This window comes from Pelodiscus sinensis, chromosome 19, assembly GCF_049634645.1.
Source record: "Pelodiscus sinensis isolate JC-2024 chromosome 19, ASM4963464v1, whole genome shotgun sequence".
NCBI classification, from domain to species: domain Eukaryota; kingdom Metazoa; phylum Chordata; order Testudines; family Trionychidae; genus Pelodiscus; species Pelodiscus sinensis.
The window spans coordinates 5,304,436-5,317,566 of NC_134729.1; the positions used below are offsets into that span (position 1 = coordinate 5,304,436).

General features: G+C 65.1%; 1 protein-coding gene across 1 annotated transcript in view; it reads right to left on the bottom strand.

Moving 5' to 3' along the window:
- The window catches only part of PRPF40B (pre-mRNA processing factor 40B), a 26,803-nt gene continuing 13,672 nt past the window's right edge, over positions 1-13,131 (bottom strand). The window contains 12 exon segments of the mRNA XM_075902027.1: positions 1-235; positions 383-499; positions 595-656; positions 786-888; positions 1,111-1,191; positions 1,412-1,471; positions 1,474-1,509; positions 3,492-3,629; positions 3,713-3,829; positions 4,319-4,410; positions 5,082-5,196; positions 12,789-12,922. Of these exon segments, the coding sequence (XP_075758142.1) occupies positions 143-235; positions 383-499; positions 595-656; positions 786-888; positions 1,111-1,191; positions 1,412-1,471; positions 1,474-1,509; positions 3,492-3,629; positions 3,713-3,829; positions 4,319-4,410; positions 5,082-5,196; positions 12,789-12,922 (1,148 nt within the window). The 3' untranslated portion in view covers positions 1-142.

Below are 13,131 nucleotides of genomic sequence, written 5' to 3' on the forward strand. Positions count from 1 at the left end.
GAGGCGCCCCCAGGCAGCTCTCTGGCGTGGGCAGCGCAGTTGCCTCTCGCCTGCTCGAGCTGTCCGGGAGGTGGAGAGGAGCAGAGGGGGCCCCCCACGGGTCCCAGGAAGCCCCAGTGCGGCAACAGCCCGGCAGGCCCGGCTACTGATCGTCGTCCAGCTGCTGCAGCAGCGTCCGACGCCGCTTCTCCAGCTCCCCCTCACTCGGCTCGCTGTCCGACGTGTCCCAGACGCTCTGCATGGGGAGGGGGGGAGAAATCAGGGGGGGCAGCCTCTGCCCTGTCCAGTCCCCTGGGCTGCCCCACAGCCAGTCTCTCCCCCACATCCCTCTCTAGCTCTTGCCCTCCACAGCCAGCACCTCTGCCCCCCGCACCCCCTTTACCTTCTCCCTCTTGAGGCTGCGTTGGGGGGAACGCCGTCGGCCCTCTGCCCGCTCTGGCTCCTTCTCCTTCTCCTTCCCCTTCCTGCCTTTCTCCTTCCCTTCGTTCTGGGGACTGTTCTGTAACACAGCAGCTGGGGCTCAGCGCAGCCTCAGACCCATACAGCCAGGGGGGGCAGGACCCCAGCAGCGCCCCCCACGCCCCCTGCACTCACCGATTTGTGCCTCTTCTTCTTGCTTTTCTTCTTCTGCTTCCGGGACTTGCGGGAGCTGAGATCTGCAGCAGAGGGAGCATCAGTCGGGCACTGTCCTGGCGCTCCTCCAGGCGCACGGAGGTCTGGCCAATGCCCGGGTGCCAAGGGGCGGTGCCCGGGCCAAGTCTCCCCCCGGCAGCCCCAGTTCCCACCTGAGTCGGGCGAGGAGGAGAGCTCTGAGCCGGACTCCGAGTGATTCCGCTTCCTCCGCTTCTGGGCCCGCTGGTGGTGGGACTCCAGCTCCGACTCTGAGCCCTGGGGCAGAGCTGGGGGTTAACACGGCCCCAGTCGGCCCCCTCCACCCCAGCAAGCCCCTCTGGGCAGGGCCTGACAGACCCACAGCCCTAAATCCCCTGCCCCGCCCCCAGCTCCAATGGGCATCCGGCCAGCTCCTCCGTTGGGGGCACAGCCCTGGCACCCCTCCCCTGGGCTGGCTCAGGGGGACCCCCCGTGCACACGGGCCCTCGCCCAGCTCACCGACTGCGAGCGCTTCCGATGGTGTTTCCTGCCTCTCTTGGTGTGTTTCTTGGCTTTGGCGTGGTAGTGCTGGCACTCGTTCTGCGGGCACAGACCCACGGCCCGTCAGGCCTGGCGCAGCCCCGAGGGGCAGGGCTGCACAAGGTACCGCGAGGCGGGAGCTGCCCTCTCCTCTGGGGGGGACCCAGAGCCTCCCTCCCCCGCCCCGGGCACAGCCCCAGCCCTCTACACGAGGCCCCTCAGCCCCCCTCCATATTGAACCCCAGAGCTCCTCCTGGAGCAACGCCCCACCCCCCCTCACCTCCACCACCTGGAGGAACTCCCTGAAGAGCCGGATCCGCTCGGACTCCAGCGTGATCTGTGCTCGAAGGGCAGGTCGCTGAGGAATCGCTCCCGCACCTGCAGACACAGGGAGCTGGGGAGGGGCCGTCCCTCCCCCCGCAGCATGGCCCACCCCCCTCCGCAAGGCACAGGCAGCCCCCCACCTACTGCATGGCCTGGGCAGCCCCCCTCCCCCCCGCAGCATGGCCCACCCCCCTCCGCAAGGCACAGGCAGCCCCCCACCTACTGCATGGCCTGGGCAGCCCCCCTCCCCCCCGCAGCATGGCCCACCCCCCTCCGCAAGGCACGGGCAGCCCCCCCACCTACTGCATGGCCTGGGCAGCCCCCCTCCCCCCCGCAGCATGGCCCACCCCCTCAGCAAGGCACGGGCAGCCCCCCACCTACTGCATGGCCTGGGCAGCCCCCCTCCCCCCCGCAGCATGGCCCACCCCCCTCGGCAAGGCACGGGCAGCCCCCCCACTTACTGCATGGCCTAGGCAGCCCCCCTCCCCCCCGCAGCATGCCCACCCCCTCGGCAAGGCACAGGCAGCCCCCCCACTTACTGCATGGCCTAGGCAGCCCCCCTCCCCCCCACAGCATGGCCCACCCCCCTCCGCAAGGCACAGGCAGCCCCCCCACTTACTGCATGGCCTAGGCAGCCCCCCTCCCCCCCGCAGCATGGCCCACCCCCCTCGGCAAGGCACAGGCAGCCCCCCCACTTACTGCATGGCCTAGGCAGCCCCCCCTCCCCCCCACAGCATGGCCCACCCCCTCCGCAAGGCACGGGCAGCCCCCCACCTACTGCGTGGCCTGGGCAGCCCCCTCCCCCCGCAGCATGGCCCACCCCCTCGGCAAGGCACGGGCAGCCCCCCACCTACTGCGTGGCCTGGGCAGCCCCCTCCCCCCGCAGCATGGCCCACCCCCTCGGCAAGGCACAGGCAGCCCCCCACCTACTGCATGGCCTGGGCAGCCCCCCTCCCCCCCGCAGCATGGCCCACCCCCCTCCGCAAGGCACGGGCAGCCCCCCACCTACTGCATGGCCTGGGCAGCCCCCCTCCCCCCACAGCATGGCCCGCCCCCTCGGCAAGGCACAGGCAGCCCCCCACCTACTGCATGGCCTGGGCAGCCCCCCTCCCCCCCACAGCATGGCCCACCCCCCTCCGCAAGGCACGGGCAGCCCCCACCTACTGCATGGCCTGGGCAGTCCCCCTCCCCCCGCAGCATGGCCCACCCCCCTCCGCAAGGCACGGGCAGCCCCCCACCTACTGCATGGCCTGGGCAGTCCCCCTCCCCCTGCAGCATGGCCCACCCCCCTCGGCAAGGCACGGGCAGCCCCCCACCTACTGCATGGCCTGGGTAGCCCCCCTCCCCCCGCAGCATGGCCCACCCCCTCGGCAAGGCACGGGCAGCCCCCCACCTACTGCATGGCCTGGGCAGCCCCCCTCCCCCCGCAGCATGGCCCACCCCCTCGGCAAGGCACGGGCAGCCCCCCACCTACTGCATGGCCTGGGCAGCCCCCCTCCCCCCACAGCATGGCCCACCCCCCTCCGCAAGGCACGGGCAGCCCCCCACCTACTGCATGGCCTGGGCAGCCCCCCTCCCCCCGCAGCATGGCCCATGTAGCCCCACCCCCCCAGAGTGCGGCAGGTGCAGCCCCACCCCCCCCATGACTCAATCACGCATACCCTGGCCCCACAGCGCAGCACGGGCAGCCCCCTGCCCCACGGCACACAGCACTTGCACCGCACTCTCCCTGCCATTACCCAGGGTGGGGGCGAGGGGCCATTCACACACAGCAGCCCTGCCCTGCATGGCATCTGGGGGGGGTCGGGTGGCTGAGCCCTGTGAGTGATGCTGGACTGAGGGGTCCAGAGGGCGGGATAGGGGAGGGGCCATGCCCCATGAGCGATGCTGCGGGGGGAGGGGCCGTGTCCTGCCGCCCCTGACCTTGGGAGGAGGGGTCCAGAGGGCAGGAAGGGGGAGGTCCCGGGCCCAGGGAGCAACGCCTGGGGGGGCTGCCCCGGGCCAGGCATGGCAGGGGTGCGGGTGCCCCCCCATACCTCGTCCCAGGAGGAGCCGGGCTCCAGGGGCGGGGCGGCCTGTTTCAGCATGCTCTTGAAGGCTGCTTCGCGGCGACGCAGTTTGCGCGCTTCCTCCTTCTCCCGCTCCCGCTCCCGCGCCTCGGCCTTCTCCAGCAGCTGTGGGGAGACACCGCAGGGTTAAGGCCGCGGGGGACGGGCCCCGCTGAGCCCCGGCCTCGGCCCCGCCTGGCCCCACATACGCTGTTGAAGGTCAGCTTGATGTTGCCTGCGTCCAGCGTGGCCGCCCTCTTGTCAAAGCTGATGACGTGGGCGAAGTCCTCGAAGGTCGTCTTCACCTCCACGCTGAAGCCGCGATCCTGCCGGGACAGAGGCAGGGTCACCCGCGGCCCAGCCCGGCCTGTCCCCCAGGGCCGACAGTGGCAGGGTCCAGAACTGGGCGAGGCCAGGCGCTCAGCAGGACACAGGACCTCGGGGGAGTCTCCGTCCCCCGGAACATACAGAGGGCTGACGTCTCCCTAGCCTTGAAATGCAGCCATCTCTGGGGTGGGGCATGGCAGCTGTTTAGGACGGGATGCGAAGAACAGGCCTGCGTCCAGTGCGAAGCAGGGGAGCTTCAGAGGCAGAATGAAATGAGCAGAGCTGGCTTAGCTCTCCCCAGCCTAGGGCTCGGGGCGCTGGATTCACAAGTCCTCCAAAAGGTGACGCACACCTGCAGAGAGACCAGGGGCCTGGCGCTTGGGCACGTGAGGCCAGGCCTGTCCAAGGCCCCCTCCACGCAGCAGGCAAACGGGGGCAGGTCAGACAGGACCCCTCCCCCATGGGCAGAGGCAGCTGCATGCCCTCACCTTTAAGATGTCCTTGATGATCTTCTTCTCGTCATGGAAACGAGCCTTGAGATCCTCCACGTAGAATTTAAACAAGTCCAGGGGGGTGGAGCCTGAGCAGAGGGGGCGGCGTTACAGGCCCTGCCAGGACACCCAGCGAGGCGGGGAGAGGGGGGGAGCACGCCGGCTCCGGAAGAGCCCCCAGCCTGCTACGCTCAGGAATGAACAGCCCACCTCAGGCAGGCAGGTCATGGCGCAGGGCAGCCGCACAGCAACAGAACTCAGGAGTCCTGGCACCCAGCCCCAGCTCTAACCATTAGACCCAGCTCCCCTCCCAGAGCAGGGAGTCCTGGCTCCAGCGCTGTCACTCTGCTCACTAGGCAGCACTGCTCTCTCGGGGCCCAGAGCAGCACCCAGGAGTCCTGGCTCCCAGCCCCCTGCTCTGGGCAGGCCCCTGGCCAGGACTCGATGCAGCCTCCCTGAGCCCTGTAAAGTGAGGCCCAGAAAGGGGGCGGCAGAAAGGGGACCCGGCCGGGGGGGGGGTGTGTGTGACTGGGCTAGCGCCTCCCGTCTCTCTGCATTTATCCTGCTGCAATGAAGGGGGGCAGCCCCGGGAACCCACCCCCAGGGCCCCCAGATACACTTGGGGGCAGGCGGCCCTCAGCTGAGCCCCTCCCCCACTTTTGGGCTCTGCTGCAGTCAGGGCTAGTCCCCCCCCTTAACATGCCCCCCCGGGCTCCACGCCACGTGCGGGAACGTCCCCTGCCCCCCAGCCGCTCCTTACCCGGCTGGCCCAGCATGTTGGCAAAGCGGGCGTCGGCGCGGAGCGACGGGTACAGCTCCATCCAGGTGGACATGGAGTGCAGCTGCCCCTTGTCATGCAGCTCATCCAGAAAGGCCTGGGCAAAGAAGCAGCCTTGTTATTCTACGATAGAGCGAGAGAGAACTGGGAGATCAGCCCCTCCCCCGAGCGCACGTGCGCCCCAGGGGACACCGGACCCCGCTCCCGGCAGCCCCCCCAAACAGCCAGAGCTTCGGGGGAGCTGCCTGGATCGCACAACCCCTCTTGGCACCATTGAGAGAGTCGGGCCGTGAAGAGAGAGCGCCGGGTCCTGGCCCACCGGCTACTCCCCAGAGAGAGCGAGCGCGCGCCGGGTCCTGGCCCACCGGCTACTCCCCAGAGAGAGCGAGCGCTCGCCGGATCCTGGCCCACCGGCTACTCCCCAGAGAGAGCGAGCGCTCGCCGGAACCTGGCCCACCGCTACTCCCCAGAGAGAGCGAGCGCGCGCCGGGTCCTGGCCCACCGGCTACTCCCCAGAGAGAGCGAGCGCGCGCCGGGTCCTGGCCCACCGGCTAGTCCCCAGAGAGAGCGAGGGCGCGCCGGATCCCGCCCACCGGCTACTCCCCAGAGAGTGTGAGCGCGCGCCGGATCCTGGCCCACCGGCTACTCCCCAGAGAGAGCGAGCGCGCGACGGGTCCTGGCCCACCGGCTACTCCCCCAGAGAGAGCGAGCGAGCGCCGGATCCCGGCCCACCGGCTACTCCCAGAGAGCGCGAGCGCTCGCCGGATCCTGGCCCACCGGCTACTCCCCAGAGAGCGCGAGCGCGCGCCGGATCCTGGCCCACCGGCTACTCCCCAGAGAGCATGAGCGCGCGCCGGGTCCTGGCCCACCGGCTACTCCCCAGAGAGAGCGAGCGCGCGCTGGATCCCGGCCCACCGGCTACTCCCCAGAGAGAGCGAGTGCGCGCTGGATCCTGGCCCACCGGCTACTCCCCAGAGGGAGTGAGCGAGCGCCGGATCCCGGCCCACCGGCTACACCCCAGAGAGTGTGAGCGCGCGCCGGGTCCTGGCCCACCGGCTACTCCCAGAGAGAGCGAGTGCGCGCTGGGTCCTGGCCCACCGGCTACTCCCCAGAGAGAGCGAGTGCGCGCCGGGTCCTGGCCCACCGGCTACTCCCAGAGAGAGCGAGCGAGCGAGCTCCGGATCCCGGCCCACCGGCTACTCCCCAGAGAGCATGAGCGCGCGCCGGATCCTGGCCCACCGGCTACTCCCCAGAGAGAGCGAGCGCGCGCCGGGTCCTGGCCCACCGGCTACTCCCCAGAGAGAGCGAGCGAGCGCCGGATCCCGGCCCACCGGCTACTCCCCAGAGAGCGCGAGCGCGCGCCGGATCCTGGCCCACCGGCTACTCCCCAGAGAGAGCGAGCACGCGCTGGATCCCGGCCCACCAGCTACTCCCCAGAGACAGCGAGTGCGCGCTGGATCCTGGCCCACCGGCTACTCCCCAGAGGGAGTGAGCGAGCGCCGGATCCCGGCCCACCGGCTACACCCCAGAGAGTGTGAGCGTGCGCCGGGTCCTGGCCCACCGGCTACTCCCCAGAGAGAGCGAGTGCGCGCTGGGTCCTGGCCCACCGGCTACTCCCCAGAGAGAGCGAGTGCGCGCCGGGTCCTGGCCCACCGGCTACTCCCCAGAGAGAGCGAGCGAGCGAGCGAAGCGAGCGCCGGATCCCGGCCCACCGGCTACTCCCCAGAGAGCGCGAGTGCGCGCTGGATCCTGGCCCACCGGCTACTTCCCAGAGAGAGCGAGCGCACGCTGGATCCTGGCCCACCGGCTGCTCCCCAGAGAGAGCGAGCGCGCGCCGGATCCTGGCCCACCGGCCCCTCCCGAAAGAGAGCGAGCGCGCGCTGGATCCCGGCCCACCGGCTACTCCCCAGAGAGAGCGAGCACGCGCCGGATCCCTGCCCACCGGCTACTCCCCAGAGAGAGCGTGAGCGTGCGCGGATCCTGGCCCACCGGCTACTCCCCAGAGAGCGTGAGCGTGCGCCGGATCCTGGCCCACTGGCTAGTCCCCAAAGAGCGTGAGCGCGCCAGATCCTGGCCCACCGGCTACTCCCCAGAGAGAGCGTGAGCGTGCGCCGGATCCTGGTCCACCGGCCCCTCCCGAAAGAGAGCGAAGTGCGCGCCGGATCCCGGCCCACCAGCCCCTCCCCAGAGAGAGCGAGTGCGCGCCGGATCCTGGCCCACCGGCTACTCCCCAGAGAGCGTGAGCGCGCGCCGGATCCTGGCCCAATGGCTACTCCCTAGAGAGCGTGAGCGCGTGCCGGATCCTGGCCCACCGGCCCCTCCCAAAAGAGAGCGAGTGCGCGCCGTATCCCGGCCCACCGGCTACTCCCCAGAGCGCGTGAGCGCACGCCGTATCCTGGCCCACCGGCTACTCCCCAGAGAGAGCGAGCGTGCGCCGGATTCCTGCCCACCGGCTACTCCCCAGAGAGCGTGAGCGCGCGCCGGATCCTGGCCCACCGGCTACTCCCCAGAGAGCGTGAGCGCACGGTGGATCCTGGCCCACTGGCCCCTCCCGAAAGAGAGCGAGTGCGCGCCGGATCCCGGCCCACCGGCCCCTCCCCAGAGAGCGTGAGCGCACGCCGGATCCCAGCCCACCGGCCCCTCCCCAGAGAGCGTGAGCGCGCACCGGATCCCAGCCCACCGGCCCCTCCCCAGAGAGAGCGAGCGCGCACCGGATCCTGGCCCACTGGCTACTCCCCAGAGTGAGCACACACCGGACCCCTGCCTGTCTGCACCTCCCCAGGGAGAGTGAGCACTGGACCCCTGCCCGTCCGCCCCTCCCCAGAGAGAGGGTGCTGGGTCTGCCCTGAGATCATGCACCCAATGAAGTGTCCACTGGTGACTTGCTGGGTGGCTTTGCTTAGGGAAAGGTCTCATGCAGCTGCTGCCCCCTGCTGGCCAGCCCGGGACGCACAGGCTGGGGTAGCAATGGCTCCTCCAAGACCGGCTCCCTGCAGAGGTGGTAGCTGGCTGAAGGAGGGCTCAGGTAGGCAGGGGGCTACTGGCGGAGTTATCCGCAGGCAGCAGGGCTCAGCGCAGGCCGGCCTGGCAGCAGCACGGGGGTCACTGCAGGGACGAGGCAAACAAGGACAGAAGTTAAGAGGGAGGCTGGGACTCAAGGGACATGAGTTCAAGTCCCGCTCTGCCTCCAGCTGCCTCAGGGTCCTTGGGCAAGATGCCCTCTGGGCTCCCAGTGCTACCGCTGCACCCTGAGAGCTTCCATGCCAACCTCACCAACCTCACCATGGCCAGGCTCATGGAGCCCCCCTCCCAGGAGCATGGGCGACAGGCCCCTGATCTGACCCTGCCGCCAGCATGCAGGCAGCCAGGTGCTTGGGGCAGGGCGACGGAGATCCAAGGGCCCATAGACATTGGCAGAGATGTTAGCGTCAGCACCCAGGGAGCTGGGTCAGTGCCGTTCGCTGGGCACGGGGGGGGGAGGACTGATCCACCTCCAGCTGCAGCCACAATCCAAACTCCCCAAAGCCGCAGAACTGAGCCCACACTAACAGGGTTCAAAAAAGAGCAGGGTTCATGGAGGTCAGGTCCATCACTGGCGATTAGCCAGGATGGGCAGGGACGGTCCCTAGCCTGTTGGTCGGGGTGACGGGGGAGGGATCGCATGAGGATTCCCTGCTCTGTTCACTCCCTCTGGGGCATCTGGCACTGGGCTAGCTGGACCTTTGGGCTGCCCCAGTGCAGCCTCCCATGTTCTTATGAATAGAACCCAGGCTCTCTGACTCCCGGCCCTTCCTTGCACAGAATCACAGAACACTAGCACTGGAAGGGACCTCGAGAGGCCATCGCGTCCAGTCCCCTGCCCTCACGGCAGGACCAAGCACCATCGAGATCAGGGATTCCCAACCTTTTTCCCATGGAGGAACCCCTAAAATAATTCTTCATATCCCGAGGAACCTATGAAAATGTTTGCTGGGCCAGAAAAAGTTGACAGCAAGGAGCGCAATTCAATTACTGCTAAACGATTGTCAAGCAAATGTATTTATAAAGAGCTGTTATATATATACTAGCCAATTAGCCCGTCATAAGACGGGATTTTCAGGTCTCTCCTCCATGTTGATCTTCTCTCCTGAGCCTCCGGTCTCTCACTCTGTCTGTCTGTCTGTCTCTCCTCCTCCTGCCTCCCCGTCTCTCTCTCAGTTCTCCTCCGCCGTCTGCCTCTCACTCTCTCTCTGCTCTCCTCTGTCTCTGTCGGGAATGCACGCTCGTCCAGGCCCCGCCCTCTGGGCTGCACCCCCCTTCACCTCCCACCGTGGCGCTCAGCTGATTTCTGCACCGCTCGGCCGGGCCGCTGCACGGGAGCAAATGGCGCAAACAGCCTCTCTCTTCTCCTTCTACTGCCTCGCCCTCTCTCTCAGCTCTCATCTGCCTCCTCTCTCTCTCTCTCCTTCTCTCCTCCCCCTCCTGCCTCTCACTCTGTGTGTCTCTTCTCCTCCTGCTGCCGCGTCTCTCTCACTCTCTCTCGCTGCCCTCCGCCTCCTCTGTTCTCCCCTCTGTCTCTTCCGCGTCCTCTGTGTCTGCTCCTCTTTCCTCCTTTTGAATCCGGTGCCCTTTCCTGACATCAGAGACGCACGCTCGTCCAGGCCCCACCCCCTGGCTGTTCCCTCTGGGCGGCGCTGTTGTCTCCCGCCGTGGCACTTGGCCGACTTCTGCACCGCTCAGCTGGGCCTCCACGTGGGAGCAAGCAGCGCAAGCGGCCGTTTGAGCCCCGCACTCCCCATGCAGCACCCCCATGCTGCATGGGGAGCGTGGAGCCCAAACAGCCGCTTGTGCCATGGCGGGAGACAACAGCGCCGCCCAGAGGGAACAGCCAGCGTTTCAGCGTTACAGAGTCACAGGCATTGGGCTACTATAGATATGATGTCAGCTTACATTGTAAGAAAAAACATTTTTATTTATTTATTCCACGATTTCTCGCGGAACCCCTTTCGATGGTCCGCAAAACCCTGATTGGGAAACACTGGTCTAGATCAGTGGTCTCCAACCTTTTTACACCCAGGATCACTATTTAAATTTCAGAACAGGCGAAGATCTATCGCCCCGCCCCTTCCTTGAAGCCCCTCCCCTTCATTGAAGCCCCGCCCTCTCTATTCTCCTCCTGTCCATCACTTGCTATCCCCAGCCCTTACCTACACACTCTGATAAAGTTTATTTTTAAATTATGCGATGTATAAAATTAAAATCACATGTTTATAGTTATGAAATAAATGGTCTGGTTTTTATTCATGCTATTTAAATCTAAAAGGAAGCATTTAGAATTATACATTTTGTGGGGACAGTTCTGCCGCTGGGGGCAGGGGAGAGGGAACAGGGTGCTGGGAGGGCAGAGGACAGGGTTCTGCAGCAGGGGACAGGGTGCCAGAGTTCGGGGAGTGGGGACAGAGTTTGGGGAGTGGGGATGGGAGTGGGGACTGAGTTCTGTAGCTGGGGAGAGGGGAGTGGGGTCTGGGGAGCGCGGACAGGGGGTGGGGTGCCAGTGGCAGCAGAGTGTCCCCTGCATCTGCCTCCTCCCAGGATTCTCCCCCCCCCCCCAGCAGAGGGAAGCCAGCACGTGCCTCCTCCGGGCCCGACTTCCCCTTTCCCCCCGCGGCGCAGGGAAACTCCACGCGTGCCTACCCTGGAGCCAACCCCGCCCTGCAGTGGGGCCAAACCCCCACGGGAGCCTGCCCTGGGGCCAAACCCCCATTCTGCGGCGCAGCCTGGCCAAGCCAGCCCCCTCCCCTCCCGCAGCGCAGCCAACCCCCGCAGGTGCCTGCCCCGGGGCCAAGCCACCTCTCCCACCGTGCGGACAAACCCCTGCAGGAGCCTCCCCAGGCCAAACCCCGGGGCCGACCCCCGCTCCCACGGCACAGGGAAATCCCAATTCACCCCTCCCAGGGAAGCCGCTGGACCCCTCTTCTGGAGCTGATGCCCCCTCCCCCAGCATGTGACAGAGCTGTGGGAGGGGAGCAGCCTGTGCTCTTCCGGAGTCCCTGGAAGTGACGCAGGCTTCACCCAGGACTTCCATCCACCCTGCAGGAAGCCAGCACTACACTAGAGGTAGGTAGTGGAGCTTCTCGCGGGTGGGGGGAAAATGGGGGATGGGGTGGCCGACAGGTTGATGACCATGGCTCTAGACCAATAATCACTCTTGTTGCTCTTCTCTGGACCTTCTCCAATTTCTCTGCATCTTTCTTGAAATGTGGTGCTCAGAATTGGACACACTACTCCAACTGAGGCGGAAGAATGATTCTCGTGTCATGCTCACAACACTCCTGTTAATGCAGCCCAGAATCAGGTTTGGTTTTTTTTTGCAACAGCATCACTCTGTTGACTCATATTTAGCTTGTGGTCCACTATGACCCCTAGATCCATTTCTGCAGGACTCCTTCCTAGACAGTTGCTTCCAATTCTGTATGTGACACTAATGGTTCCTTCCTAAGTGGAGCACTTTGCATTTGTCCTTATTAAACTTCATCCTGTTTACCTCAGACCATTTCTCCAGTTTGTCCAGCTCATTTTGAATTATCACCCTATCTTCCAAAGCAGTTGCAACCCCTCCCAGCTTCGTATCATCTGCAAACTTAATAAGCGTACTCTCTATGCCAATATCTAAATCACTGATGAAGATATTGAACAGAACCAGGACCAAAACAGACCCCTGCAGAACCCTACTTGTTATGCCCTTCCAGCAGGATAGTGAACCATTAATAACTACTCTCTGAGTACGGTTATCCAGCCAGTTATGCACACACCTTACAATAGCCCCATCTAAGTTGTATTTACCTAGTTTATTGATAAGAAGGTCATGTGAGACCGTCTCAAATGCCTTACTAAAGTCTAGGTATACCACATCCACCACTTCTTCCTTATCCACAAGACTTGTTTTCCTATCAAAGAAAGCTCTCAGACTGGTTTGACATGATTTGTTCTTTACAAATCCATGCTGGCTGTTACCTGTCACCTTATTATCTTTCAGATGTTTGCAGATGAATTCCTTAATTACTTGCTCCATTATCTTTCCTGGCACAGAAGTTAAACTGACTGGTCTGTAGTTTCCTGGGTTGTTCTTATCTCCCTTTTTATAGATGGGCACTAGATTTGCCCTTTTCCAGTCCTCTGGAATCATTCCCATCTTCCATGATTTTTCAAATTGTGGAAGACAGGATTCGTGGAAGACGTGCACTCCAATCCATGCTCGCATGCCACCCTGCAGCACAGAACAGTCACATCCCAGCCTCCGTCCAAGGCTCTGGGCCCCATGGCTCTTGCTGCAGAGCCGGACGGGGAAGGGAAGCAGCGGTGGGCTGCTGAGGACCGGAAGGGGAGAAGCGCTCAAACCAGAACTGTGGGAACAAGTCCAGGAGGAGGAGTTCCAGTCCTCAGGGCCAACTGCTGAGCTCTCTAGTCCCTGCTGATGTGCACTGACCAGTGCTGCCCTGGGCATGGGAGAGTTACAGCAAATAGTGACCAGCCATCGCGCGCTCTCCAGATACCCCCCTCCTCTTGCGCCATCCTTGTTTCTGCTGAGTCCTGAATGCCCCTCCATGGGTAGGCAGCCTCCACCTAGACTCCCAGGCCATCCTGCTCCACCGAGCCCAGGCCCAGGCAAATCAAGCCATCCCCCCCTTCCAGGCCCCAGGGCGCCGCTACCTGGAAGGCCTCCCTGTTCTTGCGCTGCTGGCGTCTCTCACGCAGCCTCGTCTTCTCCTTCTCCTCCTCCTCCTCCTTCTCCAGCGTGCGGATGTGCTCCTCGAAGCAGATCAGGGCGTCCTCCTTGTCCATGTCTGCAAGAGGCGCGGGCTGAGCGGGCAGAACTGGCACCAGTGGTGGGGGAGGGCAGGAAGGAGCTGGGCGAGCATGGGACCATGGCAGGGGAGCCAGTGGCATGTGGTAACCACCCTTGGACCCTCATCCGAAGGATGCCCCATGGTTACAGAGCAGGGGCTGGGAGCCAGGACTCCTGGGCTCTGTCCCTGGCTCTGGGAGGGGAGTG